At 40.4% G+C, this 27,976-nt stretch overlaps 1 protein-coding gene across 1 annotated transcript in view; it reads right to left on the bottom strand.

Annotated features, from left to right (window-relative positions):
* The window catches only part of LOC139712020 (rabankyrin-5-like), a 37,646-nt gene extending 9,787 nt beyond the window's left edge, over positions 1 to 27,859 (bottom strand). The window contains exons 1-16 of the mRNA XM_071623863.1: positions 27,838 to 27,859; positions 23,063 to 23,255; positions 19,745 to 19,863; positions 18,400 to 18,535; positions 17,530 to 17,653; positions 15,402 to 15,551; positions 14,116 to 14,281; positions 12,441 to 12,645; positions 11,561 to 11,629; positions 10,783 to 10,934; positions 9,190 to 9,287; positions 8,225 to 8,591; positions 6,182 to 6,434; positions 5,513 to 5,681; positions 4,130 to 4,248; positions 3,484 to 3,640 (exon numbers count right to left, since the gene is read on the bottom strand). Of these exons, the coding sequence (XP_071479964.1) occupies positions 3,484 to 3,640; positions 4,130 to 4,248; positions 5,513 to 5,681; positions 6,182 to 6,434; positions 8,225 to 8,591; positions 9,190 to 9,287; positions 10,783 to 10,934; positions 11,561 to 11,629; positions 12,441 to 12,645; positions 14,116 to 14,281; positions 15,402 to 15,551; positions 17,530 to 17,653; positions 18,400 to 18,535; positions 19,745 to 19,863; positions 23,063 to 23,255; positions 27,838 to 27,847 (2,487 nt within the window). The 5' untranslated portion in view covers positions 27,848 to 27,859. The remainder of the gene's footprint in view (positions 1 to 3,483; positions 3,641 to 4,129; positions 4,249 to 5,512; positions 5,682 to 6,181; positions 6,435 to 8,224; positions 8,592 to 9,189; positions 9,288 to 10,782; positions 10,935 to 11,560; positions 11,630 to 12,440; positions 12,646 to 14,115; positions 14,282 to 15,401; positions 15,552 to 17,529; positions 17,654 to 18,399; positions 18,536 to 19,744; positions 19,864 to 23,062; positions 23,256 to 27,837) is intronic.
* Positions 27,860 to 27,976: the final 117 nt, after the last annotated feature.

Genomic DNA, 27,976 nt, shown 5'->3' with positions numbered 1-27,976 from the left:
GAGTCCTGCTATCGGAACTACTCGCCGTCCTCGTCCTACAGAGTGACGCGTCTGCCCATCGATCATCCGCGCGTAAGACCCGGGGACACCGCAATGTTGTGGACGTCATGAGAGCGAACTGAAGGACTCGATAGCTCAATCTGCTCGCACCCCCTCCCCAGGTGCTACTTAACCATTAAGCCCTACATATATTACGTTTATGTCTGCCACAATGCGAATTACTAGGATATTTCTAGCAGCAACATTGTTTACGTAATACATTGATTTGTCAATTTATGTAGCAGTTGATTTTTATTTGATTTCGACGAGCCGGAAAGCACCGAGCTTCGTCCCTAATAAATAATTCATTTCATGGTATATACTGGTGTTTGTAGTTCATGTACCATCATACCACTGTAACAGGACTTCATCTATCATCAGCCAGACTACTCAGAGCCAAGAGCTGACATAAATGGCGACCACGAAGGGACTTTTTCTTTTGATAGATTAGGTTAAATTATAGTTTGGTGTATTCATCCAGTTGTGTATCTGTTTGTTAATTCTCATGCAATGATATATTCTTATTCCATGCTGTATAGGTAATTCTGCATTGAAACAGTGAGTCAAGTGGGAAAAAAAAAGCTTCATCAGCTGTGCCTGTTTTCACTTCAATTCCACGCAGCGCAAAATATCTTTGGGTAAGTGTGCAAACTTGTCCTCGTGCCTTACAGTACGGAGCGTGATAAATTCATTGCACAAGGAAAAGAATTTGGGTTTAGTGGCATTGAGTTGAAGGAGTATGTTGATGAGTGCATTAACTCTTTATGTGCCATGTTCGCACGTCCGACTCAGTCGACGGCGTTCCAACTTTGCATATTCTGCTCAAACCCCAGAACCCTCCCAAACTGATCGATAAATCACCAAATGCTGCAGTACAATGAAAGTTTTTTTTGTGCTTCCATTCGTCTCACATAAAGTTTGCATTTTATGTGGTGATTGACTATCAAGCAGTGTTCCTTAATAGATTTGGGTGTAAATTCTAAGTTTCTGTTACTGCTTTGTCTGCAAAAGTCATGCCTTTACAGTAAATAGCTACTGGTCATTTTAAAGAAAAACAATCATCGATTTGTCATACAATTTTCATCAAAGCAAATCTTGGCATTTTCTGTACAACCTTGCTCACTACATGCCCAGCTTAACAGAAATCTATAGAAGTTACGTAGATTTGAAATACAGAATGTTTTCTCAAAGCATGACTACGTTAGTGTCTCAGAATAATGTGGCACACAGGGGGTTTCCATCATGGCATATAAAAGAGTTAAAGAAGCCAGAAATGAGAGCTGAAACTAGGAGAGCTGAGACAGATGCTACAAAAGAACAAGCAGACTTTTTAGCCCAACAAATCAAGTTAGAGGAATTGAGGAATGCTAATGGGATGGGACACAGGCCAAAGGTTGGGAATAAACCGAACGTTCCCCCTCTGCCTGTTTTTCAAGAAGGAAAGGATGACATAGATAGTTACCTTTGTCGGTTTGAAAGACATGCATCCTGCGTCGGATGAGATAAGGAGGATTGGGCACTGGCATTGTCAGCTTTGTTATCTGGTAAGGCCCTTGACATTGTCTCTAGGCTTACATCAGAGCAGGTGCAGGACTATGAAATTGTAAAATCGTCCCTGCTGAAGGGTTATGACCTCACCCTAGAAGGTTACAGGTTAAAGTTCAAGCAGTCTAAACTCCGCCAGGGTGAAACATTTATGCAGTATGCTTCCCGAATCGAAACGTATTTGGAAAGGTGGATTGAGCTCAGTCCATACAATGATGATGCTCAGGGACTTAAAGCTTTGTTGATCCAAGACCAAGTATTTGATTCATGTAGCAAGGAATTACTGATGTTTGTCAAGGAACGTCAGCCTAGGAATTTGACAAAGGTTCTATTACTTGCTGATCAGTATCAGGATGCTCACATGGACCCTAGGATTAGGAGAATGAAAGACAAGCCCATTCATTCTAGTGGAGCCCAGCAATCCAGTTCATACACTACCGATACAACTAACAGTGATACTAACAGATCTACAGCTGTAATTCCTCCCCAGAAGCAGTACCATTCAGAGAAAAATCCGGTCAATACCAGTCACAAGTGAAAAGGTCAATGAAATGTTTCAATTGTGCTAAATTTGGTCACTCCTCTTGGAATTGTCCAGATAAGAAAGGTCGACAGGAAAAGGGTGTGAGTCTCACTGAGGGCAAGCCAGCAGCAGGTCGTCCCCTGGACACAGTTCCCGCTGAGCCCCTACTCTAGGAATCCAGTGAGACTACCAACCTGCCGGAACAGACTGTGATGTGCCTGATTGTGAATCCATCACCTATCGGGATGGAGAATCTCACTGATGACAGAGCTACAGTGAAATTGGCAACCAGTGGCACACTGCCCGTACTGTCAGCGGCTGCACGTGGAACACGCGGAGACGCTATGCCAGTGTGCCAAGGCATGGTGAATAGGCGGTGTGTGGAGGTACTTCGCGACTCGGGTTGTTCAACCGTTGTGTGACGCAACCTTGTGTTAGGGAGCAATTCACTGGTGAGCAGAGGACCTGTGTTTTGATCGACGGAACAGTGAGGAAGTACCCCGTCGCAATTGTTGAGGTAGACACACCCTACCTAACGGGCACGCTTGAAGCGTTGTGCAGGAATTCGCCTGTTTATGATCTCATTCTCGGCAATGTGAATGGAGTCCGCGAACCAACAAATCCAGATGAGAAATGGGAGTCAGAAAGTCATCAGGCCAGTGCAGTGGAAACAAGAGGACAAAAGAGGCAAGCAAGACGTGCACAACCAGCCCGCTCAATGCCCGAACCACTGGAAAGCATTGTGTCTGTAGATGACTTGATAAAGGCTCAGCATGAGGACGAGTCATTGAAATCGCTGAGAAACCTTGCGGAAATCGAAGACCAACGGGTGACAAAGCAAGGCAACACAACATCGTTTGTGTATAAGAGTAATGTGCTCTACAGGAAATTTATTGACGTAACCCCAGGATCAGAGGTTGTGATGCAAGTTGTAGTGCCATCAAATTTTCGGAATCGGGTCATGAAGCTGGCACACAAGTTCATTTTTGGAGGTCATCTGGGAAACAAGAGGACCTGCCACAGGATTCAGTCCAACTTCTTCTGGCCTGGAATGATCGACCTGGACGGAAGCACCTGGTCGGGCTTCGGAGTCCCGCTATCGGAACTACTCGCCAGACTGCCAGACTACTCAGAGCCAAGAGCTGACAGATGGGAACCTCAAGAGCTGACAGATGGTAACCTCACAAACACATCATTTATTGGTATAAGATTCTAAACAAAGTAATAAAAAGAAAGTGGCTGGTCCAGTATGATGAATAAGAAAATTCACACTAGAGGCACTACACTATTCATTTCAGAACATTTTTATTTGTCTCTATGAAAACACCAGCTGTTGCAAGGAACAGACATGAAAATGGCTAAGAATCCTCAGTTACCTTGGCATTGATGTCGGCCTGGTGCTCGATGAGGCACTGGACCACCTCCTCCTGCCCCCACTCACAGGCGTGGTGGAGGGGACCCTGGCCGTCGAAGGCTTCGTCTGGCCCCTCCCCATTAGGCCCGGGTCTTCGAGGGCTATTTACATCACACATGCTGCAGGGAAAAAAGAAAAATCAAAAGTTACCTTCACTGCACTCATACCAGGCAAAATGATTATGATAAAAATGGTTGGTGATAACAAAAATAGCAATATTACTAGTAACAAAAGTAATTATCATTACTATCATGATAATGATGAACATCAATATTATCATGATTATTGTCATCATCATTATCATTAGCATTATTATGATGATGATATTTTTGTGATTACAACTATTGTGAGCATCAATATCTAAAAAATTTAGGAGCGTAATGATAGCAACAATTACACTAACATAACAACAAGAGTGTAATATTTGTACTGAAGTACTCTGCATATTGTGTAAAACCATAACGAGCTACGAATAGAGTCAAATAACTCAAAAGCTGACTGTTCCCAATACATAAATGCTAGCCAAATATGAGAAAGCACCAACACAAAGGACTTTGTTTTACCCCAAGGGAAGGGACACAAAATGTCACTGGACAGCCAAGGGTTACCTTCTGATGAGGAAGCAGGCCACAGACTGCTTGTTCTCATCGATGGCTCTGTGTAGGAGGGTTTGCTGTAAACCGCCCTCGCCCCTACCCCAAGCTGTCGTGTCGCACCCATGCCGCACCTGAAAAAGCCAAACATCGTGTCATTTACCATCACTTTTCATAGGGGTGAATGACACTAAACAAGCAGTACATGGTCATGATTGTAATAGCACAAGATTTTGCATTCAATGAGAGATGAGGCGCTCTATTCAACGAGGTGAAGCCAAGCTGAATAGAGCAACCATCCTTCAATGAATGGGAAACCTTGTTGCACTTGCACGAGTAAAGACGACACACTAATTGTTTCATGCGACACATTTGATGCCAATGATTGTGGTGCATGCTAATTCCTGAATGAAGTGCAGAAATGACAACCTATTTTGAATTGTTGTGTTATGACACTGTCGTCCACAGAAGCAATCAGATGAAATTGCTGACAGTAAATAAATGACTGAGTCCTGCAAAAGTATGCATAAGAAATTGTGACCTATCATGGGAAAAAAATGTAAAGGATGACATCAGAGTGCAATACATGTATCAACAACTACTTGACAAAAATTGCATACTTAACAGCGGTAGTGTGCAATGGCACTTTTTAGTGATTGTCATGTGATGAGCAGCCGTCCAATTGGATAGCAAGAAGCTTTGTATTGTATAAACTTGTGATGACGCTATGTTTTGCCTGAATAAATTTATATCCATGACTCCAAAGGTAAGAGAGGGTGGTGATCAGATATGACCCCGTGCAAGTTGAAAATTAAAAGAAAGAGAAACAACCCCAAAACATATGCCTCTTATGACACTTTGTGGTGGAGGCATAAAAACAAAGAACCAGACAATTTGACTGCTGCTAACAGTAGACAGAGATGCCTCAACTTTCCCATGCAAATCAATTTATCTACTGCAAATATTCTCTTTGTAATAATTTACATGCTGATAAAGCTTACTGATCCATACCCGACCTCACGAACAGAGCTTAAACCCTCCATGCACAAGGATAGTATGACTTAAACCTAGTGGAATTTATGGCTAGAAAATGATATTTTAGCACAATTTGCACTTGAAATTTAGTTTTGTCTTTGAAATTCCTTTTTTTTAATAACCAACAAACCTTGCAACACTTCTATCAGATGGGAATCAAATCATACATTGTTATGGGTTGGTTACTTTAGCAAAGAGATGTTAATGAAATTATACAATACTATTATTTAAGCACCAGAAATTTAATACAGCACTTTCAATTAAGCATGAATGCAACTGAATTTGCACAAGAGCAGCTTTCACTAAAACTTTGTCATAGCGTCAGATTAACTGGTCCTGTTTTCCATGTCTTGGTTTACCCACCAGAGTCGAGGCCATGTCCTCTTGCTCACTCTCAAGAGCCACCCAGAGGGGTGGGTTCCCGTCCTCGTCAGGGGTGTTCATGTTGGCCCCCCTCACGCACAGGGCGTCGACCACCACGGGCAAGCGATTCTTGATGGCCAGCTGTAGAGGGCTCTGTCCGTCTGACGTTCTGCAGGATCACAAATACCCACAAACATAAACATAAATACACTTTTACATCTCTATGACATCACATGAGGCATAACACCGGGCAATGCTGTTTGCACTTATATTTGAGTTACAAATCAATCCCAATTCATCAGAAAGTTCCTTCGTCATACAGAATAACACATATCCAAGGGAAAAGACCAAATCCAGTTGACCATTCTAGCATAGAAATGGTGTGACATTCAAAACAATTCTAAATACAGACCTCCTGCCTACCTACATCATCTCAACTAAACTAGGAAAATAGAATAAAAGCTTGGTTCTAAAATTGTACTTTTATTTGATCTGTGAAGGCAACTCTATCTCATATGACAAACAGTGTGACTTGTACAGATGCAACATTAACATAGGCCAAACAATGTATAAATTTAGTCAATATCATATGATTACCTACTCAATAAATCATAAAACAAATAATACCCACTTTGTCCTTATCCACCTGACGGGAATGAGGTGACTCACTTGACATTGATGTCTGCCTGGTGCTCCAGCAGGAAGAGGGCACTAGACGTGTCCTGCTTCTTGATAGCCAGGTGGAGGAGCGTCAGGCCGTCCGCTGTGGTGTAGTTGATGTTTGCCCCAGCGTGGAGCAGCTGGGCGGCAAAGCTGTGCAGCCCCGTCCAAAGTGCCAGGCCCAGCACGGTCTGGTCGTTGGAGTCCCGCAGGTTGAAGTCTGGAATGATCTGGATGCCGTCACGGGACTGGAGAGCCATCGCTGGGGAATGGGAATGATGCAATAAGGCCATCAAAATGTAAATATTGTCAATGAGTCATTTGTTTGATACTTTATTTGGGTATGAATAATGAACACTTATAGATAGTGGAGGATTCTCAAAATTTCTTATTGGTGTTTAATCATATTGTTTTGTTACTTTCATCAAAAAAAAAATATGCTCCTTACATAATGTAGAATGATACAATCCATCAATTGAGATACCAGTTCAGTAAGTGAGGTTACATGCTGCCACTTCTGGGTTTCAACAACTAACAAGTGCAAAAGAAAAAAAAAAAAACAGGCCTTCAGGGCAACTTCTGTTGCCACTTCCAAGGTAAGAAAAGTGTGGGGGGGCCAAAGTGCCCCCCCCCCCAGTTCCACTGGCCCAGACATGGCATTACACTTTCCAATATCGTTATTTGATAAGCACACATTTATAACAAAGCAATCGCCAAATTGTGTCTCGCCCATTCGCGTACAAGGAATTAATATTTTTTATAACTCCCAGAAGTTAATTGACCTGCTTATGACCTTTGACCTTGTGGTGACCTTCAACACCCTAAGGGACATTTACCATCCAAGTTTGGTCACAAACGGACAAAGGGATCAAAAGTAATAAGCCATAATCGAAACGCGCCATAAAAACTTAACATTGGGCCCTAAAAATTTGTTGACCCCTTTCTGTGACCTTTGACCTTGTGATGACCTTTAACTCCCCAAGGGACAGCTACCGTCCAAGTTTGGTCACAAATGGACATAGGGATCAAAAGTTATGAGCCACAATCAAAACGCGCCCTAAAAACATAACATTGGGCCCTAAAAGTTTGTTGACCCCTGTCTGTGACCTTTGACCTTGTGACGACCTTCACCTCCCCAAGGGACATCTTCCATCCAAGTTTGGTCACAAACGGACAAAGGGATCAAAAGTTATGAGCCATAAACGAAATGCGCCCTAAAAACTTAACATTGGGCCCTAAAAGTTCGTTGACCCCTGTCTGTAACCTTTGACCTTGTGGTTACCTTCAATTTCCCAAAAGACATCTACCATCACCCAAGTTTGATTGCCATTGTAGCAACATGTGCTGAGTTACGTGTGATAAGAGAGTCTCGCAAGTAAACTTTAACGTATGACCTCAAATGACCTTTGACCTTATCATGTGACCTCTTACGGCACTATTACATGAAGGTACCCCCAGTGCATCCATCACCCAAGTTTGATTGCCATTGTAGCAACATGTGTCGAGTTACATGTGATAAGAGAGTCTTGCAAGTAAACTTTAATGTATGACCTCAAATAACCTTTGACCTTATCCTGTGACCTCCAACGGCACCATAACATGAAGGTACCCCCAGTGCATCTATGACCCAAGTTAGGTTGTAATCCAAGCAACTTATGTGAAGTTATTTGTCAAAAGAGAGTCTTGCAGGTAAACTTTAACATAGAAAAGAGAGTCTTGCACATACTCTTTAATATATGACCTCAAATGACCTTTGACATCATCACATGACCTCTGACAACACCATAACATGAAGATACCACTAGTGCTTCTATCACCCAAGTGTGGCTGCCATTGCTGTAACAGTTGCCAAGTTATGCATCATAAGAGAGTCTTGCAGGTAAACTTTAACATTTGTGACGGACGACGGACGGACGACGGACGACGGACGACGGACGGACGACGGACGGACACCATTTGGATCCCTTAGTCTCGCCTTCACCTCCGGTGGGCGAGACAATAAAGCAGCATTTGAGAATCAATGCCCTACATATGGATGCCCACACAACTCACTTCTGTGTTCCATAAACACACTGACCACATCGGCATGGCGATTAGCCACAGCCATGTGGAGCGGTGTTTGTCTGCTGGCCAAGAGGAGACCCGGATCTCCTCCTCCTCCCCCTCCTCCTCCTCCTCCTCCTCCTCCTCCTCCTTCTCCTCGATCCATACTTCCCCTTACAGCCTCATCCTCGAAGGGGTTACTCCTGCCACCGCCACCACCACCGGTAGTAGACTCCTGGCCGACGCCCATGGAGCCGAACTGGCTGGAGAGACTGGCTTCCCGGGTCTGGGCATTGGGGTTGGCCCCCTTGTTGAGGAGGAGGGCAGTGAGACGGGAGAGGCCGCAACTGGCAGAGGAGTGCAAGGGTGTCTCTCCCTGCAAAGAATGAGAATGTAATCTTAGCACACGACAGCTCTTAGATTTGACTGACACTTTCAAAAGCATTCTCAATACTCACTTTAAATTGAACACCACATGTAGAATTGTACTCAGTGTCTTTCCCTTTCTCATCCACTGTGCGATGATTTCTACTGTGCTATGATTTTTCATGTGCCTTGAGCAGTCTAGTGGAGAGGAAATGGCACATCCAAAACACTTGCCCTGGTAATCCTTGCTATAGTCATCACATAACATGACAGTGTTTCACTTAATGCAACTGTGCACAAATAAACTGTTAATGCATGCTAAATCTCACAGTCTACCACCATGCATGATTCTAAATGACACTATTCCATTAGCGGAAAAACACTTTTAACCATGCTAAAAGTTTCCATCTGTTACAAAAGGTCTATCTACCATGGCAACAATAGAAAAGACTTATTTCTTAACACAGACATTAGTTCATTAGACTTACGGTTAACATTACAACCATAACACCTAGAATACAGAAATAAATTACAGCACTGTACTGCAACTAATTACATTGTGTTTCCATACCACTGTGACACCAGCTTCGTGTGACTGTTTGTATTACCTTGAAATTGGCAAGATTTGGCGAGGCACCATGCGTGGCTAGAAATAGGGCTCCCTCTTCATTCCCTGAACGTGCAGCTCGGTGTAACAGAGAATCACCTTGGTTGGGAGAGAGAAAAGCAAACACACTTCATTATAATATTAAAAATAACAACAACAACAACAACAACTGAAAGACATAACAACCATACAATAACTAAAGAGGTTTGATACTGACAAAAATGTTTACATAGTCACAGGTACATATTCAATCAATTCAGAAATGAACTAACCACTGATTTAAATTCAATAGTCGCTCAGGAAACTACTAAAACTCTTCACATTATCAAATCTGAGGAGTATCCAAAAAACTTAACTACATAGAATCCATCCCACACAGAACTCTCATACGCAATTTTAAACAGCAATAAGTTCTATTTCTTCAGCACATATCGAGAGGGCTGGATGCTCCTCTGACTATACAAAAGGTGCCATGTTACTTCCCTTACAGTCATATTTCCAGTATGCATGCATAGGGTATGGCAATTCACTCATAAAAGTACATTTTCAAAACTAATCATCTCATTACAAAATCTGATATTCTCTGATTGCATGGTTTGAAGAAAAAATTATTCTATTACGGGATATATACACATTATACATTGTATATATACATCACTGAAGTGATACACATGAAAAAGTGAAGTCCATTTGTGACCCGCTACAACAAAAAGGTCCTAAAGTTGCGCACGGTCGAAGCCGTGAAAATCGTGTTTGAAGTCAGAGCATTAAAATTGGTCAAAACTTACCATTTTCTGATGTTGATATATCATTGGAGTCTAACATGTCTTTTATCATTTGTCGAAATTTTGAAGCAAAATGATCAAAGGAAAGACCAAAAAATAGCGTTTTTCTGAGCCATGTTTTTTGGCGTTTCAACGAAGCAGAAACTGGTTCGAAAATTTGGATTGAGCGCCACAGATAGGTTCCGCCCCTAACAACGACCAGAGTGATCTCACTGGTCAGTTTGCTGCTTGCTGCTAACCGAAGCGTGAAGCTCGCACACTGCCCAGTCGACTGGTGCGTGCGGGCGGGGTGCGCTATGCTCAGCCGCTTCTCACATCCTGGTCACTGATTGGTTGGTGAGCAGACCACCGATGCTGATGTGCTTGAATGAACTCTTCGGGGGTTGCTAGGGCTTACCTCCTATTGTCCAGAGGTGAAAACTGACTTGCGTGTTCCTTGATCGCGATTGCGTCGAAAGGAAGACTTTTAGGGCGCTTTTCTCGAAACAGTGATTTTCCAGACGTCTCGACATGCTCTCTTTTAAACATCGATATCTCCGCAGCCAATTATGTATAAAATGTGTTATATATCAATTTAAAGCAGAAAGATTAGGGGATTATATCATGCAATTTTCAAATAATCGACCTCGCCCAACATTAGGATCATTTTGTTGTAGCAGGTCACATTTATACAGTTTGTCACAATCAAAACACAGTATTTCCATGAATGTGAACACTTTAGCCAAGGTAGATAATTATAGAAGTCCAGCAGGGTTTGAACAGTCTGTTGCGGAGAATGGAAGCCAAAATATAGAGTAAAGATATGGTACCAGTCTGAGGATTAATGGCATCGGGGCTGCACCCCTTTCGGATCAGCTTGGCGGCAAAGCTGTCCTCCCCGTAGCTGACGTTGGTGGCAGTATTGTCCAGGGCCCACCAGAGGGCGCTGTCTCCGTCATTGTTCAGGAGGTCAAAGTTTATCCTGAGGAGAGCATGGTGAGATACATAATGAGGGGAAAATTTCCCTTCGGAACGGCATCAGCTCTACAGACCAGCAAGCATCTTTCACAAAATGATCTTGGAATGTTATACTAAGTGATGGCCCAACAACATATCCACACCTGCAACCTTAAAGTGCATGAAAAAATGAATAAAATGAGTACTTGAAGTGAGTTTATACACAGCACAATAACTTCATAAAGCCCAAACAACAGAGTCCAATTTCCTATAAAATAAACAATACACTCCAGCAATATCAGCTAAGACCTCACTTTTGAGTCCTTTGAAAAGTAAATTAGACCTTTTTTTTTGTCAAAGATATGTCATCCACAGAGACAATAACTGAACCTAACACACCAAAGTAAGATCAATAAAACAGACTCATCACCAGATATCACCCTGGGTAAAATAAATGCTGAATTCACTGGCAGCAATATTCAAGACCGTACACAAAAGAACCAATGATCCAAGATATATTGCCTATGCAGAATAGCCCTCAGAAAGCTACAGGCTTACAAGGGTTTATTGACAACAAGTGATTCAAAGGCATGGCTCCATTGCAGTGAAGACAGTGAACCATAAAGACTTTTGACAGAGAAATCTACTCACCCTTTGTGACTGATAAGAAGGTCAAAGACTGCAACATTTCCACTTCCTATGGCAATGAAAAGTGGTGTACTGGAGAAGAGAAATGGAATAAAGGAACGATGAAGGAACTCAATATCACTGAGGTATTATCAAACATTTCACATTTTTATTCCACATTATGTTTTATGACAATGGTGCTGCAAAAGAAATGTAAACAAATGAAGTTCTACAGACACAAGGGCATACTTTTGCATGTGCTAAATAGATTAAAAGACATCCCAACCTTGTACTCTGGTGCTGACATCAGGTGGGCGTAATTTCAAGACTTATGATAGTGGTAAATAACAAATCATGTATGATTGCTATTTCCTGTACAGAAAATACTTATCATAAATTGAAGAATACATAACACATGCACATCATCCCTTCATAGCCTGTTCATCCAGATATGTCCAATACAGGTATGTATTCATTATGGTTTCCTCTGCTTGATCATGTATCAAATGATGTCATGAAACATGTTTACTTGCATTCTCAAATCCTCCCCATTCAAACTCTTTATTCCAAGGTGGCATGATTCATAAAATGGAGCACACAGCATTCTCACTGGAGTTCATATCAACAGTGCACCTGTGAATAAAGTAGCCTTGCATATATTGATTTCGCTTGAAACACAATACATACTCTGAGTAAAATAAATGGATAATACATTCTACCAAACATTGATTACAAACAACATCTGGGAAAACATAACAACTATTGAAAACCTCCTAACCCATGGAGGCAGAAAGTATGCCATTTTGAGCCATTTTTCCTCATCTAGCAGCTGAATGAAATCTCAAGTTAACATGATTCATAGTCCCGTGCATAAGATTTCATGTTAGAACATCACATCACTCACTTGCCCTTGGCATCCTGAGCATTGGGGTTTGCCCCGTTCTGCAGGATCTGTTCGGCCACCCTGACCATCCCGTCCAGCTGGCTCTTCTCCGTAACAACAGGATTGAAGCCTGCCACCATGTGGAGGGGTGTCTCCACGTCTCCCCTTGTGATGGCATTCACGTTGGCGTTAGACTTGATCAAGAAGTTCGCAGAGAACTCGTCCACTGTTGTGAAGAAAGTGTGACAGGGCCGGGCTTTAATTTCAATACATTTAATCTTAAAAGTCTTACGAATCCTTTCACAGTATCCTGATAGCTACCAAATTTTGTCATAATGCACATTATATTCATCGTCTAATGTTTAAAATGAATGCTGCAGAGACTCCAACCCCAAGCACCTTCTGATCTGGAGATTCTCCCGCCTGAAACCCTTAGCAAACGGGAGACTCCAACTTGATGTGAGCGCGAAATTCCCAGGGTTCTAGATGCTCTCTGGTGCTATCTAAGGCTTATTTTTTTTCAACATACGATAGAAATAAGTAAATCCTTTCCAACGGGAGACAAAGAGCCAGGGCGGGAGAAATTAAATCTAAAACGGGAGAACGGGAGATTTTGCAAACATGGGTTTTCGGCGGGAGATCTCCCGTCAAAAACGGGGGAGTTGGAGTCTCTGATGCTGGTGGCAGTACATTCTCATCATATTCATGACACACCATCGCACCACATCATTTTAGACCTAAACAAGATCAATTATCAAATTTCTCATCACCTCTAAAAGACATATGAAAGTAGATACAGCTAAATTCAAGATGTTGTAAAAATGTTGTTAATATGATAATTCAGACATTAGCATCTTGCCTCTGCTTCTTCACTATCATCCAGCTCTTGACATTTAAAAAAAAAAAAGACCAAAAAAAAAAAACTGTTCACCACATGGTTGTCAGTTTTTACCCATTACTTCACCACACAATTGTAAGCAGAGATTGAGCAAAGACCAAAGAATGACACTTCTTTCTGATAACTCATGACATACAAATTACAGATCAGTGAAAACTTGACTGAAATCAAACAAACAGTAAGAATACCATTAAAAAAGATCAAACAGACATAATACTCTGTTTGGAAGGTAACCATAATACATGTAACTATCTCTGTCACAGGACATTACGAGACCAAATAGGGGTTAAAACATGATTTCAATTTCAATGAAATATTTTACTTCCTACATATCCTTTTTGAATGAGAACATAATGTCCAGTATACTTTGTGTACAGCGCTGTGAACAAACAAAAATTATGAATCACAAGAACTATAAAACTTTACACAGAATGACAGGTAGAATCAAACATTGACTATTAAATCCAAAACCAACATTACAGTAACACAAACATGTTTAATTTCAGGTGAAAATAAAAACTATAATGTAACTGGGGATGACATGGAGCTATTTTGCCCCCTTTTTTGTGATACTTTTTTGCTAAAATTTCCTTCGACCAGCTTCTTATTCCACAGCTATACTTCAACACATTGCTATCTCCCCTTGGGATTAATGCATGGGTGAGAATGGGAAAGTTGTCACCTTCATAGACTTCGCTCTCCTGTATCTCCGGTGAGTTTTGCTTCATGGTCATCGAAATCACAAAAGATTGCAACATACAGAGACAAGACCGTGAACTTTGCGGAGTTTTCACTGACCTCTCTTAATGGCCTTGTGGAGGAGGCTGAAACCCTGGCGGTCAGCTCGGTCCACATCTACCCTGTGCTTGACCAGCTCGCTGGCAATACTCTCCTGCTTGGTGGACAGGGCGAGGTCCAGAGGAAGGTCATTCCTCTCGTCCACCTCATTCAACTTTCCTGGCAGCTGATTGGGTGGAGGGGCACATGAGACAGGCATATGAAAACAATGAGAGTCTCACAGCTTCACTTGTTCAGTGCAGTGGAGGCGAAACAGCAACAATATCACAGCAGAGAACCCTGCAGCTTTTCATATGGCAACAAATGAGACTGAAATAACAAGAATTTTCATCCACTATACATACTTAAATTGTACTTAGAGCATATTAATCTAAGCAAGAGACACTTTTTTCTCATTAGGTCATACTTGTACATACTTCAATAAACCATCAATTTCTGGAAAACAAGAGTAATAATAACATTACATATAACAGATTTTTCATTCTTACTTTATCCCTTAACTGTTGATATTGATATACTACCCAGTCATGTCTTCACAAAACAGAAGTGTAATTATGTCTATTTATATTATCATCAATATCATTTAATCATCTATTAAAATGAATCAAGTTCATTGTGTGTGTGTGTGTTTTGTTTTTTGAAATTGTACAAACATAATGCTTTAGACCCACACACCTCAAACTTTTTCAACCTGATGCCCACTTCAGGTCCTACATTTTTTTTTTTTTTTTTTGAGACACATAGTTAGATCGAATATGAATATATTTCATCTAATTTTCGGCAGACTCGCAGTTCACCTGCAAGAGCTTCATGGCCCTTTGGCTGAGACGCAAGGCTTTAGACATTGCACATCAGGCTATACAGGTCATTTCTAGAAAACATTCCAAAAACGTTATACACACAGTACTTCACTCTCTTCTATCTGAGTTCTTCTTTTGCCAAACAACAGCCCTTTCAGGGACTATGTACACATGATGTGTACCGCAAACCTCTCTGCCTCCTACACATCTTACAACAAAGCACTTATAGTGCACATAATGAATATCATGTCTTTGTGTTAACATCTAAAACAGTAAGGTTTCAAGTGCATTATACTGTTCTGATACATGTATTATTGATGTACATGGGTCTTCTTGTGCATCTTTTTCTTGTTTTGTTCAACAGAATAAATTTTGTGACATAACATGAAGTATGCCCAGTTCAGCTACCTTTCAATTGTAATGGGATTGATAGCAGCGCAAGGTGAGGTAACCCTTCCTAGAAAACACATTTGCTTAGACACCTACCTGAGCGTCGAACTCGACGAGGTAGAGGAAGACGATGTCCTCCCTGCGATTCCTGATGGCAGTGTGGAGAGGGAACGGCGCCTTGGCCTTGAACATCTTGTAGAGCAAGGAGGCAGCCATGTTGCCAAAATCCTCGCTGGTAAAATCATTCTGCAAAAGTACACAGGAAGCTTGTTAGTTCTCACAGCGCTCGATCTATTCCCAACAGATGCATCACTGTCTGATTCCACTGGGGTAATGTGATCATACCCTGTCCTTCAATTGTGATTAACAGGTACTGTTTGTGATTATTGCTACTCAAATTTCAGACCTATATTTGGGCACGACTGCATGGATAGCAGGGGAAAAATAAAGATATCACATTCTAATTGGATGCATAAATATAAAATGCTATGTCACATAATGCTGTACAGAACTGCAGTATACAACTGAGTTTATACTTCAGGCATTCCACCTATATATTGGTAATACACTTAGTGTTGAATTCTCTATGCATTATCTGCATTCTACATCAAACTGTTTTAGTTATGTCCAATGTTACAGAGATAATTTTTAACTTGTGCATGCACATACAGAACAATGTGTATTTTGCCATACTGCAAATATTGAGTGCTAATGATTTAAATTGACGATAAGTTGGTGTATAAATACAGCACAAGCATCATGTTATGTAATTTTCACATTGAATTTTTGGGGTAAAGCTTTTTTTTTTCCAGACATTATTCATGTAAATTTCACAATCTCATTATGCATTACGCATTTGATGTGCACTTTCAACTAAAAAAAAAAAAGATTTCATTTCCAAACTATATGACTGAATGCAACTATTTTGAGAACAGAAACTTTACACTAACAACAAGAACAAACAAAAGCAAAACTCTCTAGAGGAAGCATAAAGGAAGGAAGCAGGAAGGAAGAATGCTATGCTAAAGCCACATTGTTAGTTTTCCAACTTGCTTTAATAGCCAAGAGCCAAGTAGCCCACTTGATCTTTTCCTCTGTCAGATCTCCTTTCTAGCATTCATCTACTCATAGCCTTTTGTCAAGGCCCTCTCGCTGTAACAGGCGAGCAAAGTGAGCCCAGCTGAGCGCGACAGCTGAAGATCAGCTGAAGCAGATCTGCTTCACACATTATCTTTCATGACACATGAACCCAACTGAATAGTCGTATCAACAGGTTCTGGTTGACCAATGGAACAGCGCGCTCCCCACATCCTCCGTCTTGGCATTGTCTAGCCTGAATCACCGACAACCCTTGGAGGTCTGTGGCGTGCATTCGCCATATGCAAATCAGGCTCGGGCAGACAGACACGCAGATAAGTCGACTTTTGCTCCCAAAATCGGGGCGCAAAAGTCGGTAATTCAAAGGCTAACTAACAACAGGATGTGAAGCAGATCTCGAAAGGCCCTCGTACAACCCCACTCGGTTGGGCTCTCTTCACTATACAGCAAGAGGGCCTTGACAAAAGGCTAACATTTATCAAGCTATTTGAGTCAGAAGTCAATGTCATCCTTTCAGTGGCAAAAGGTTAAAGGGATGGTACAGTATTGGAGGCGAGAATTGGGCGTTTCAACTTTTTGCAAGATACCAAGAAACCACTTATGAAATAGTACAGAGCATACCATTCTAAGACAAATTCAAAGTTTATTTGATAAAAATCGGTTTTGGAATGGCTGAGACAACCAAAAACAAAGTAAAATAAAGCAATCGTAATAAAAAGTAGGTCCCACCTTTTGTTAAAATTACTCTGTTTGGGAATCTCAGCCATTTTAAAACCAATTTTCATCAATAAGATGTCGAATTCCTCTTGGAATTACATGATCTTTTATATTTCATAAGATGTTTCTCATTATCTCACCCAAAAATGTTGGAAACCTGAAGTTAGGTTTCAACCAAAACTATATGATCCCTTTAACCCTTTTTTCCTTTGCCCCAGCAATTGTCAACCCATCTCATACAATAAATTCTTGTGTACTTATTCATCGAACAAATCAAGCCATTGAAGCAATATTTGTTTGACAATAAACCACACAAAAATATTATAGAGTTAACATTTCAGATGTGAATGGGACCCCAAGTCATGCGATAGCTCTTCAAATCATATCAAGTGCTCGATCAATCACTTACCCAATGGTTTGAGATGAGCTGAGAGCAATAGTTCTTGAGTTCGGAGGCTGCAATCTCCTCGGCCACCTGGTAGTATCGAATGCAATTTCTCACCGTGACAGACGACATGAGGGCTTTCTCACACCTGTACAGACAGAAATTCACATCCTACCATAACTGAGGGCTATTCCATTGTGTCTCTTTTTTAAACAAGAAAACATAACAAACATAAAAACAAAAATTCAATACATCTGTACATTGAAATAAATTAATTAAAACATTATGACAGAATGTTGATAAGAGTGAGACTGCTAATTTGTCACTGAAGTGTAAGATTTATTCAAATGCTAATGTGCATTCATTATCACGCTTCTGATGTGTACAATGTGGAAAAGCCAATGATTGTGCATATTGGAATAGTAGTCAGAATATATTTCTAAACATCTTGCTACAGTAGTTTACATGACCTCAGAAGTGCAGACACACACACACACACACACACACACACACACATACGCATCTATGGTGGAAACCGAGGACCTGTTTTACCCATAAGAATTTTACCACATAACCGAGGACCTGTGTGTCAGTAGGACTCTTGTCAACCGAGGACTCATTTGTATATTACCATCCAACCAAGGACTTATTACAATAATGCTAATTGAGGACCTACAAACATGTACCCCTACATGTAAAAGCATGCAAAAGCAGACCGTTTGGAATGGTCTGCGTACCGAGGACGTCCTCTGTTCTTTGTGTGTCCTTGGTTTAAATGTAAAGTTTGTATGTGTGTCCTCGTTTTACACCATGGGTAAGTGCAGACACACTAAAAAACACAGATACTGGCACACACACACACACACACACACACACACACAGCACATTGGTTACCTGTCTTGAAGTGGACTCAGTTTGAATCTACTAGCCGCCCGAAGGAGCTCCAGGATAAAGGAGTCGTCCTGCTTCAAGGCGATGACATCTGTGTAGACCCACTTTAGGAGAGTCATTCCAACCTCCTGGGAGATGTCTGGTCGGGCAAAACAGGGGGGAAAGATATACTGCTTAAGCCATATATATTTATCGACTTTTTGTGGATCGGGTCTTCCAGACAATATCAAGAGTGGTTAAGTTTGCAATCGTGGAGTATGATACTGCAAGGAGAAATGTACATGTATATATGCCAGTCACATTCACATCGGGATCAGAGTTAATATTTTCACACGTTGTTAACTTGCAAATAAAAATATACATTGTATGGTGTATACAGTACTAGCACAACAGCTCATAGTGTTCAATCATACTCTATAAATAGTGTGTGATCTCAAATGCACTATATACTTGATTATGTGCATGACAAATGCATAATTAGAACTAAGTGCCGTTCTACTTTATCAAGGTCCAAGGCTGTGGTGAAATAGAATTACACGCACAGACTACTCATAATTTTTGGTGTGCATATACATGTGTAGTCTAGAATAGTGCATGGCACTGAAAGAGCATGCAATATTTGTTTTGATAGTATATACCCTAAAGTGTATAATACTGAATTCCTCTTGCAAGAATTTTAAAGTTATATTGCATGAATGAGCCACATAACAAACACATAAACAAACAATGAGCGTCACATGATGCTTACTGTAAAACATGATATATTCGCAGCATGAATTTTTCACGAATTGGAGCCGACGGCCTTTTTTGCAGCATGAAATTTTCGTGAGCTGCCACTGGCATCCAATGCATATAGTGTAGACAAGAACTTTCGCGTGCATTTTAGTTAATTTCGCGAATCTTGGCGCTCGCAAAATTCGCGAAATTAAAATGCACGCGAAAATTCCTCGTTTTACAGTATTTAATCACAAATCATCTAAACAGCTTATTTAACATGACATGGTATAGCACAACACAATCTTATTCAACAAACAGGGAGGGCGCATTCCCTGTGGTAAAACTGCTCAGTGAAATTTCAGAGAATATCACTTGTTCAATTTTCATTGATGGAATTGCTTTTATAATCAATCTAAACTTTCCAAAAAATATTTACCAGTCGTGTGAAATCATTTTCACACTGGAATGGCAGAGTGAAAAAAAAGTCTTCAAGAATCTTATCATACATCAAAGTGAAATATTCACATTCACAATTAGCCAGCTAACAAAGTAGATAGCTAATACAAGCAATATAGGTCACAAAAAGAGAGAGACAGGCTTGAACACAACAACAACAACAGTTTTCCTTTACCTGTGAAATCAATGGCTAAGACATCAGCGAGGTTGGGCACCCCCCAGCTATCACTACGGGCCGCCAGGACAAACTTATGGGCTTTGACCTCTTGACCTGCCAACCTCACCACCAGATCACTGCACAGAGACAAAGAAAATGTATCATACATGATAATATCCTTCCACAATCTTTCAACGATTACTGTAAACGTCAAAAGTTTTGTTGCGGAGCGGATCAAATACACATTTGTAGGTTCTTGAATTCACACTGCACAATATTGTACCCATTCAAAATGTGCACAGAAAATCATGAAGATATTTGTGTGGATTTTAGGAAGCAGCACGAAATACGCGAAAATCAATTTGCCCCCAAAATTTCTGCGTTTACAGTACACCAGCAGATAGTGCAAGATATGACAGCTACAATGTACACCTCTCTAACCCTTCATTACCGGAATCGTCCACAGCCTCTTTTATTGAAAATAATGGAGGTTGCTGTAACATCAGTTCTTGTTATTTTGTGGTTTTGTTTTGTTATTCTACTCATTTGTTCTGGAGTGGTCAAATTTCACTGTTGTCAGTAAAAATTAAAAGGAAACAGAAATCTATAAATGGTACCCTATAATCTACCCTCATATAGTTAGAAGTGACATGAACTTATCAGCAAGAAATAGTCTTTAAATGTGTCTACACCAATGTGAAACAATTGTGAAAATTTTTGGAGAGTCCAGCTCAATACTGTACAAATTTCAACTGCTAAAACATTGAATGTTGAGTAAAGCATCCAAAACTCACACCTGCTTAAGCATTTTGAAATAGTTGCAACTTTATTGCACCTGAGCTGATCTCACAGAATGAGACCTGCATTTGACCTTGAACAAGACAAGAATACTACTTGTGATGCTACCTGCATATTTTCTGCAGCATTTTTTTATGCTGGGACTTCAAATAATACCATACTGGCACAATCTCACAAAAAAACCCTCCACTATTGCAACACAATAATTTGATGTTTCTCGGTGACTACTGCTATACTACTGCAACCGGTATAAATCAATTGTAGTATTAATGTACATCAGTATAATCATACCACAGCAAATTAGCAGCAAAAATGACAATATTTGGTTTAAAAATACAGACTCCCTAACAGGGGCTTTTGTTAACACAAATACTTCAAAATTTTTCTGTAGTAACGACAAGAATTGATGGACTCCAAAGCATTGATTGTTTGCAAATTTTGAAGGGCTACAAAACAAAAACATACAGAGTGCACATACAGATAGCTAAACAGATAAGCAGTATTTGGCTGCTTACAACGTAGATGTGCCAACAACACAGCAATCCTCTTAAACACAGGAAATGCACAATTTGCTCCGATATGCCTACAAAACATGATCAGGCCAACAATTGAATCACACCTTGGTGAAATACAGAGTACACCATACCTACATGTTTATCTCAGTGTACGATGCTACATAAACAGTTATTGGAAATAATGCTGGCTGCGAGACAAGCAAATTAGCATGGATATGAAATTCAGAAGAGGCTGTTCAAAATGAGCACATATCCATAATGCTAACTGAAATGCCTGCAAAACTAAATACTGGTAGCCATGTTTACAATACATCTGGTGTTTAATATCATGTACATTTGTGGGTAATTTATCAGTTCACCATCACACACAAACACAACACACACACACAGAGACATGTATGTATAATGCAAAGAAACAAACACAAAACATTGTACAAATACACACACAAGTACACAGATACTATTAAATGGTAACAATCACACTCGCATACACATACACGTGTACACAGAAAAATATACATGTATGTATACCGCATACATGACTCAAACAAACACACGTACACACACAAAATCAAATATATGGACACAATACACAGGACTCTAACACAAACACATAAACATACACATGTGAGCAAACACGCACAGACAGAAACAAAATGCACATGAAAACACACACAAGTCAAACACACTCATATAAACAAGCACACACTCACAGACACACACAAAAACACAGACACGATCCGGGCTCTGGACCCCCGCCCTCTTTCAGCATGTGTCAGATTGGCTGCTCTATTTTCAATCTATTGATCATCCCTTCCCCTCCAGGGCATGCCCCGCCCACACTTCCAGCCGATAGTTGGGTCGATCCCACACACTCAGGATATAACAGATTATGCCCGAGTTGCCCTTCACAGTGTGAATGTACATAGAGTGCTAGCCTTGACTGCATCTGTAGGCCAATGGAATGACAAGTTGAAACACAAACACAGACATACACACACACACACACACACACACACACACACACAGTTTTAACAGTTTAAGTGGCATCTAGTTACAAACCAGAAAAATAGACAAGCACTGACAATTGCTTTCTATTGCAACTGATTGACAAATTGATCATCGACATATACCGGAAACACAGATTATTCAGTGTTTCGTAGCTATGATTTAAAAAAAAAAAATCATGGGCATACAGTATACTTGAGTTGGATATCTCTTTTTACATGGCTACTAATACAACACTGAATAATCTGCGTTTATTTACGTCGATGTAGGGCAATTTGCCATCAGTTGCAATAAAAATCAACTCAAAGACTCATTAATTTGAACTGACAGACTCTGCTTACCCTATGAATTTGAGGAAATTAATGATAAAAGAGGCTTTATAATTTGTATTGTTTAGCATTAGCATGACGAACAGAAGTGCTAAAGTGATGTCCACACTGCAAGCAATCAGGTGTTTTCACTAATATTTCACCACTGTGTTGATGGAAAACACAAACTTATCAAAACAAGAGATGTGACAAAAGACACTATATCTGGGGAAATTTTCTATATTTTCAGCTCACATCTATGTGACACAGTAAACCACACTAAAATAGAATTACAATCAAGCCTTGATTTTACCCCCCCCCCCCAAAAAAAATATATAGCATATATATGATACATATTTTTATATAAAAACATAACATATTTCAATACTAACTTGCATATGGAAATGAATGAAAGTAATTGACTTAAGGTGTCTAGATACATCCACGGAATTGGCTCTGCATCTATCATGTTCAAGATGATTTTTTTTTTTTACAGTGTCATTGGTGCAGAGGCTGTTTTCAGATTTAAAAAAAAAAAAATAGCATTAATGGCAGGCATTTTGGGCACCTAGTTGTTCGTTTAATAAATTCGTTTCCAATAGTTGAGCCCGTAACACTTGCAACAGACCCAAATTTGGCCCTGATATGCACCTTTGAGCCAAGCTCAGATGTGCATGATACAAATTTAGCCCTAGTCCCATGCCTACCTGTATAGCTCTTTGTCAAACAAATCTGCCACCGTGGCCAGCAGCTTGGAGACGAAGTTCCCTTCCTCCTCTCCTCCCTTCGCATTGGTTGCCGTGGCGACATTGTACTTCTGTTCCAGCTCGGCGAGCCGCGTCTGGAGTTTGACATACTCTTGCCGCAACAGGTCCAGATGGCGCTGCAACTTCTCTGCTTCTGCAAGAATTTTGACGAGCATAACAGCCATTTAGGTGAGAGGAGGCACATTTCAAAGGAAAAAAAAAATCCACTCTGGCTCTGAGAAATTCCTTTCAGGGAGATGTTGAACACAGGAATGAAATAATGCAACAAATGTGTCTCTCTTCTACTACAATGAAGATTCAACAGTTCAACCTTGCATCACATAATTCCACAATTTTCAAGAGCAAGGCATATCTATACGGTAATACAACCCCCACTGCATAAAGAGTTTTGTAGTATATTTCAGCCAAGCTAGCCATACAAGTAGAATGCACATAGATCTCACGTTGACCATCTCATTGACCACAGTATGATGGTAATATTCTCCAAACTGACACTACCATGGCCCATTCAAAGCTAAAGCACGGTAATAACATCCAACAATGTCAAACTTAATACACTCATCATTTCCAGTTGGTGAATTGTCCTTGTCCAAAAACAAACCCAAAGAACAAACACGAAACAACAACAAAAGAGGAACCAACACACGATGAAGTAGCATCTACACACACATCCCATTTGGTATGATGGTTGTGCTCCGAACAGACCTATTCTTTCAGGATATTCCTTGACGCACACATAATATCTTTAACTGTTTTGTGGGGGTGGCTAAGGGTTGAACAGCTGGGGGAAATGGCCCATATATGTCAGCTTAGGCCAATCTGGATGGAAGGAATTAGGTTGGACGGATATACATTGGATACGTCAGATTAACAAGATATATTTGTCAGCATGATTGATGACTGAATTCGATTGAATAAATCAAATCTTTGCAAAAGCAAGAAGAAAAAAACAATCATACATTTTTTTTTCTCGATAGTTTCAGGTAGTGTTGGTCCCAACATTCCAAAAAAAGGAGTCACCAAATATATTTTCACAACTTCTTTGGTCAGGAGTTACATCAAATTAACGCCACAACACTCTGCAAGATACATGAATAGGGAAAATTATTTCATCATTCTGTTTTGAAGTAAAGAAAATCTTTATGGTGGTTGTTACATTACCACCATTTGGAGTGAAAAAACAACAACAAACAAACCAGGTTTTAACCCTTTGCACTGGTGGGATATCAAACTACTTTGACTAGAACTTTTAATATAGTGTACCAGCATTTACTGGAGCATGAGTTAAATATGATAGCCCCATATCAACACAATAAAAGCATACTTATACCTTTTGAGTTAAACACACACAAAAAACCCAAACAAACAGCTCCCTGAAGTTGCTACAGTACACAATTAATACACTTACAAATATCATTCATTGCACGTGAGTAATGACAGTCGATGCCATTTGCTGTTCCTGAGAAGATGGCACTACTTACTTTGGTTGATATTTTTAACATGCTTCAAGGTAGGGGCCTAACAATCAAATATCAAATTTAAACTCTTTCTTTCCCTCAATTATTATTGTCACATTAAACTAAAAAAAAAAAGAAGAAGAAAATCACAAACAAGTCTCAAAAAGTAATCTGCCACAGCATAGGTTTAGCTCTACTGTCGTATCTTATGCCTCATCTTTCACAGGATCTTTTCTTTTTTTAACTGAATGTAATCTTATAATTTCCATGTACAGTGTATTGTTGGAACACAATTTCACACATAAAATTTGCCAAACTGTAAAATTTGTCCCTGACGTGCTTTCCATTTTATTTTCTAAACTTAATAACTCACTGTGCATGCTTTTGATATAGAGATCACATCTTCAAAGTTTGAAGAACGATTGATGGCAACAAGACAGATGGACAGATATAAAAACAGAAAACAAATCCAGAGCATAATTCATACTACCCCTTTTGTGCAAAGGCTTAAAAATAAGCATTTTACAAACAAACACACAGAGCAATGATGAACCATAAGATTGCGTACACATACATGTATGTAGTGTATCAGTCAATTGAATACTGTAAAAGTAGAAATTTTCGCGCATTTCGTGCAACCAAACGCTAGCGCAAAAACAAAAGCACGCAAATATTTTTGCATGACATAAGTTCCAGTAGTTAATGTCCTGATTCCGTGGAATTAAAAACATGTGAAATCCATCTTACCTGGCCGAGCGCGAAAAATTACTCGCGTGAAAATATCCTCTTTTAACTGGTAACTGGTCACATCATCTAAGCTACAAGTATTTCATTATAAATGCATTTAAACTTGCAAAGAGACAATACAGTTTTGTGTGGTATCACAGGGCACAACTTTACGACACTCAGTACACGGATACAAACACAATTGGAGGACTGAGCAATGTATTAATACGTAATATCCTAGAATTGCACACACATCACAGGACATTTCATATGCACATATATGCAAATATAGTGTAGCTGTATACAAGGGTACCTAAATTAGGTCACAGACCAAATGTGCCTGTTATGTAGTACATAACAGCTGACCAATATCGAAATGCTGAAAAAAAGCAACATAATTGTACGGATTATCTCTTTTTAATCATGCTTAAATTTCATGGCAATATTTCCGTTGATCAGCTTTGGAAATTTAAATGATTTGTGGCTCTGGTTGTAAACATTTGCAAAAACAAACAAACAAAAACAAAACAAAACAGAATTTGATGATACCGGACAGCTTTATACAATCAACAACGAAGAGTATCAAAAATGCTCACCTAAATTAATTCAAATACATCCATCAGACAGCCCGCAAGCCATGCAATAAAATGCTATGTACAAAAATCTCCTCTTGTGCATGCACAGGCTTGCTCTGAAAATCCCACAGCTTGCATGGCTTGTGCGCTGTCTGCGCTGGATAAGTATGCAGCGCAGCAGGACGCTTGCATGAATGGTGCCCAAAGGTTGGTGGACGGCGAGATTTCACAAAGAAAGTGAACCCGTAATACATTAATTACCTACAAAGTGATTAGTTTGCTGACAAATTCAAGTGTGGAATAGTACCGTAATTTGGGATATGGGCACAAGATCAGGTTAGTTCTGATTTTATTTTTCTCTGAATGAATCTTTGTAAAATGATGTCAGACTTCACCTTTGTGAGGGTGATTTGTGCGTGAAGAGGCGAGAGCCGCAGAAAAGAGCACCAAAAACTTTGAGGTGGATCAGTCCTTCGTTGAGCGAACCCGCTGGCACCTGTGACAACTGTGTTTCAGTGGGTCACTGCATATCGGTCGATCAAACTTGATTTTTGTCAAAAAGCACAGACAGAATGTTTTCTTCTTTTCATTACGGAGAGTGGTGGACATGTGATGTGTTGTGTGTGTGTGTGTGTGTAACAATATTAAATCACTGTGCAAACTTGCAACAACTTAGAATTTATGTCAGATGTGGGATGGACGACAACTGAACAGGGGGCCTCATGAGCACCCTGGCCATGCTCATGACGATTGAGGTGGAGGGATCCTTATGAGCAGAAGTCCATCTCATCATAGTCATGAGCGGGTTCCCTGATCCTGGGCTCTGCTGTAAAACTTTACTGATTTAATTTACGTGTATAGCCAGGTGCCCGCACCTCGTCAGGGGCCCGAATACCGTCACCCCGCTTAAAATCGTTTTGAGCGCACTGAACAAAAATGTATGCCCGAGACTGTGTTCTGTACGCTTGAAACTTGGCAGGACTCCCACAACCAAGCAAATTGTGGTGAAAACCGAACAGTTTTTCGCGAAAATCTGAAATTTTAATAGGGCTATAGGAATACGTGTTATATGTCACCCGCACGCATCTTTTACGTGTATGTCTATGGGAACATCACAGTCATCGCACATGTCTTTTACGTGCTAAGTCTATGGGAGAGCAGGTGACGAGTTGCAGGCCCCTTCCTTAGCGCGCAACTTTTTCGCATCGTTCGCCTTTGACGACGATAGCTGCAAATTTTCAATATCGATCAGTGAACTTGTGATTCCATTGGAATTTTCAGCATTTTTCCTGTATGTGGAGTTGGATTTCAAAGAATTTCAGTGGCCAAATGTGATTCAATTATGGGCAAACATTAACTATGACGAGGTGCGGGTCACCCAAGTATACTAAATAAGCTTGTTCCATTTATTTAAATACAGTTAACATGGTAAATTTAAATTTAGATAAATTTTAAATTTACATAAATTGAACTATCCATAGCCATAGCTGTCATAGTTCTGGTTGATTAAAATGTGCAGATGTTTGTTAGGTATATTAAGCCTTCTAGTACTAGTACTCAACTACTAGTACAACTAGGTCTAGACTACACCCGCGTCCACGCCTACCACCACCACCACCTACCTAGCACCTATATACCACCCGCACCCGATCGCATAGGTCCGTCTGTCCTGCTACGCGACGGGACGGATGCCCGAGCCGTGAGCAGAGACGAGACTCTCGGTGCAGCGGTAGCTCACATGACTCTCGCGTGTCATTTTAATTCACTATCCTTTGTCTACGAAGGCGCAGTTTTCAACTACGGTGAAATTGCCTACTGTTTTACTCAAAACAAAACTTGTAATAATCTTGACTCCGAAGTACGACGTTCTACAGCATAAACGAGAGCACACAACGAATAAAAATCATTCCAGTAAGTAGGCTTATCTATACAACAGAACACGCGTACACGCCCATACCTTCCGCCATGATCCTTCGCTCCTTCAGTGACAGGCAGGCTGCGAATGCATCTGTACGTGGTGTACCACCAGTGTGTAGCACTGTGTGAGCTAGCTAATGTGCGCGCGCTGCTGAAGAGCTATTGACAGTGTATTACCG

Source organism: Diadema antillarum, unplaced genomic scaffold, assembly GCF_040938485.1.
Source record: "Diadema antillarum isolate AM-2024a unplaced genomic scaffold, OU_Dant_1.0 scf00000040, whole genome shotgun sequence".
Taxonomy (NCBI): Eukaryota; Metazoa; Echinodermata; class Echinoidea; order Diadematoida; family Diadematidae; genus Diadema; species Diadema antillarum.
Note: the sequence above shows the minus strand (reverse complement) of the source record. Positions and strands in the feature narration are given on the sequence as shown.